Source organism: Ylistrum balloti, unplaced genomic scaffold (genome assembly GCF_031769215.1).
Source record: "Ylistrum balloti isolate Yb309-2 unplaced genomic scaffold, AGI_CSIRO_Ybal_v1 Utg370698, whole genome shotgun sequence".
Taxonomy (NCBI): Eukaryota; Metazoa; Mollusca; class Bivalvia; order Pectinida; family Pectinidae; genus Ylistrum; species Ylistrum balloti.
In genome coordinates, this window is record NW_026782419.1 from 81,482 (window position 1) to 83,712 (window position 2,231).

General features: G+C 36.3%; 1 protein-coding gene across 1 annotated transcript; it reads left to right on the forward strand.

Moving 5' to 3' along the window:
- The first annotated feature begins 695 nt into the window (after positions 1-695).
- Positions 696-1,394, forward strand: LOC132557570 (uncharacterized). Its single transcript, XM_060222068.1, has one exon. The coding sequence runs from the start codon at positions 696-698 to the stop codon at positions 1,392-1,394; it is 699 nt and encodes a 232-aa protein (XP_060078051.1).
- Positions 1,395-2,231: the final 837 nt, after the last annotated feature.

Here is a 2,231-nt window from a genome sequence, read left to right on the forward strand (position 1 = left end):
ATCCCACCAGACGCTAATTTTTTGTTTTGATTTTTTGGATCAGATCTCACCTCTAGCCCAGTAAACTCTCTCTCTTTCTCTCCCTCTCTCTCTCCCTCCCCATCTCCCCCCTCCTCCCCCTCTCTCTCTCCATAGTATTTACTCTCTCCTTTTAATACATTTTCATAGTGTTTTTCTTTTTTCTCATTTTGTGGTATGTGTGGGTGTGAAAGTTTGTGTACTTGTATATCTAGTAATCATGATGATGATGATGACTGAGCGAGTGAAAATGATTGTACATGGATGATACTGATTGTATATGATATGATGATGATTGTAGATGACATGATGATGATGTTTGTATATGAGATGATGATGATGATGATGATGATGATGATGATGATTGTACAAGGGATGAAGATGATGTTTGTATATGGGATGATGATGATGAGGAAGATGATGATATTGTTGATTGTACAAGGGATGGTGATGATGATGATGATGACTGTACAATGATAGGATGCATGAGGTGTACAAGCTTGTTTATCTGTATGTTTAAAATGCTTTGAAAAATTAAAATAAATATAAAAAAAAAACCACATCCACTTACCTTGAATAAGAAGTAATGTATTGTCCTTTTATCCTACTTAGTATAAATTGGGGAAATTAATAACTTTGGCCTTATTCTGATGATTGTTTTGTTTTACAGACGAAAAATGGCAGATACCTTTGTGATCACAGGATCACGGCCCCCTTCAGCAAGGACAAGGTCACGACAGAGTCATGTGAGTTACAGCAGACCAAAAAGTGGATATCGTAAAGTGGCAGAATCTTCAGATGCAGATGAACTCTTGTTTGGCTCAGAAAATTACTCATCACAAAGTCATGTTCGTCCTGTGGATCACTACCAACATCCCACACAAAGTTCATTCCAGCATTCTTCACAGGGATCATCTGGTACTCTCTGGGCACAGCCAGTTCCTGTGATAAAACAAAAGAAACAACAACCTCTCCTCTGGGCTCCTTCAAATCCAGCATCAGCAGGTTCTCATTCCAGTCGAGAGTCAAATTTCGCTTTAAAATCTTCTCACACAACACTGGAATCAACGAAGTCTAAATATCGTCCAATGAAACACACACCTACCTATGTTGATGAGACTTTATTTGGACCACGTTTGGAGGAACCATCATTTGATGCACCATGGGATGAAAAGAAGAACAAGCAACCATTTTTATTTTCCTCCACTGACTATACAAAAATGACGTATGGTGGTCAGGGAGCAGAGATTGAACCATATTCGGTTGACGGGAGACCTCCATCCAGACAAGGTCGACGACCAGCCAGCACCAGAACAAGGCCTTGTACAGTGGAGAGTACGGGAGTTTCTAGCACAAAGACTGTCTGGAAACCCTAGCTGTAACTTATTGAGGTTGTCTTTATACTCATCAAAGGCTAAAATGTTTACTTTTTGAATGGCTATGAATGTTTGGTGCATGTTTTATTTATTGAGGCTGCAGATTTGACATAAATACATTTGTAGAAAATATTGTTTCAGATGAAAATAAACATGGTTGAAATAGAAGTTAGAATTATCAACAAATCAACATTTAAGAGCTAAAATTTAAGAGCTAAGAGATAAGTTTTGGATTCTGTATTGAATCATTAGCAGTCATTTACTAAAATGAGATGCACCTTAAATACAGTCATATAGGTAAAAGTGATATACAGTAAAAATATTCACTTTACAAACAATTCTATCAAGTATTTATTCTGTTACATATCATATGCTGTTATATACTGGTGTATATTCAATTTATTGAATACTGTATGCATGTATACTACAGTTTATGTGTATAAATTTATCACATTTTTCACTTTTGTATTAGACATACATACATTGTATATATACCTATCAAGGAGTTAGTGGTAATAATGTTATATATATTATGGTCTTGTGTACTGTAATCAACTCAGTTAACAAAACACACAGGGGGAAATCATTAACAGCTTTAATCTTTAAAATCTCCAGTTTTGGAACAAGTTTTACACTGGAGATTGTTAGTTTAGTACACCAGAGGCTCCAGTTTTGGAACAAGTTTTACACTGGAGATTGTTAGTTTAGTACACCAGAGGCTCCAGTTTTGGAACAAGTTTTACACTAAAGATTGTTAGTTTAGTACACCAGAGGCTCCAGTTTTGGAACAAGTTTTACACTGGAGATTGTTAGTTTAGTACACCAGAGGCTCCAGTT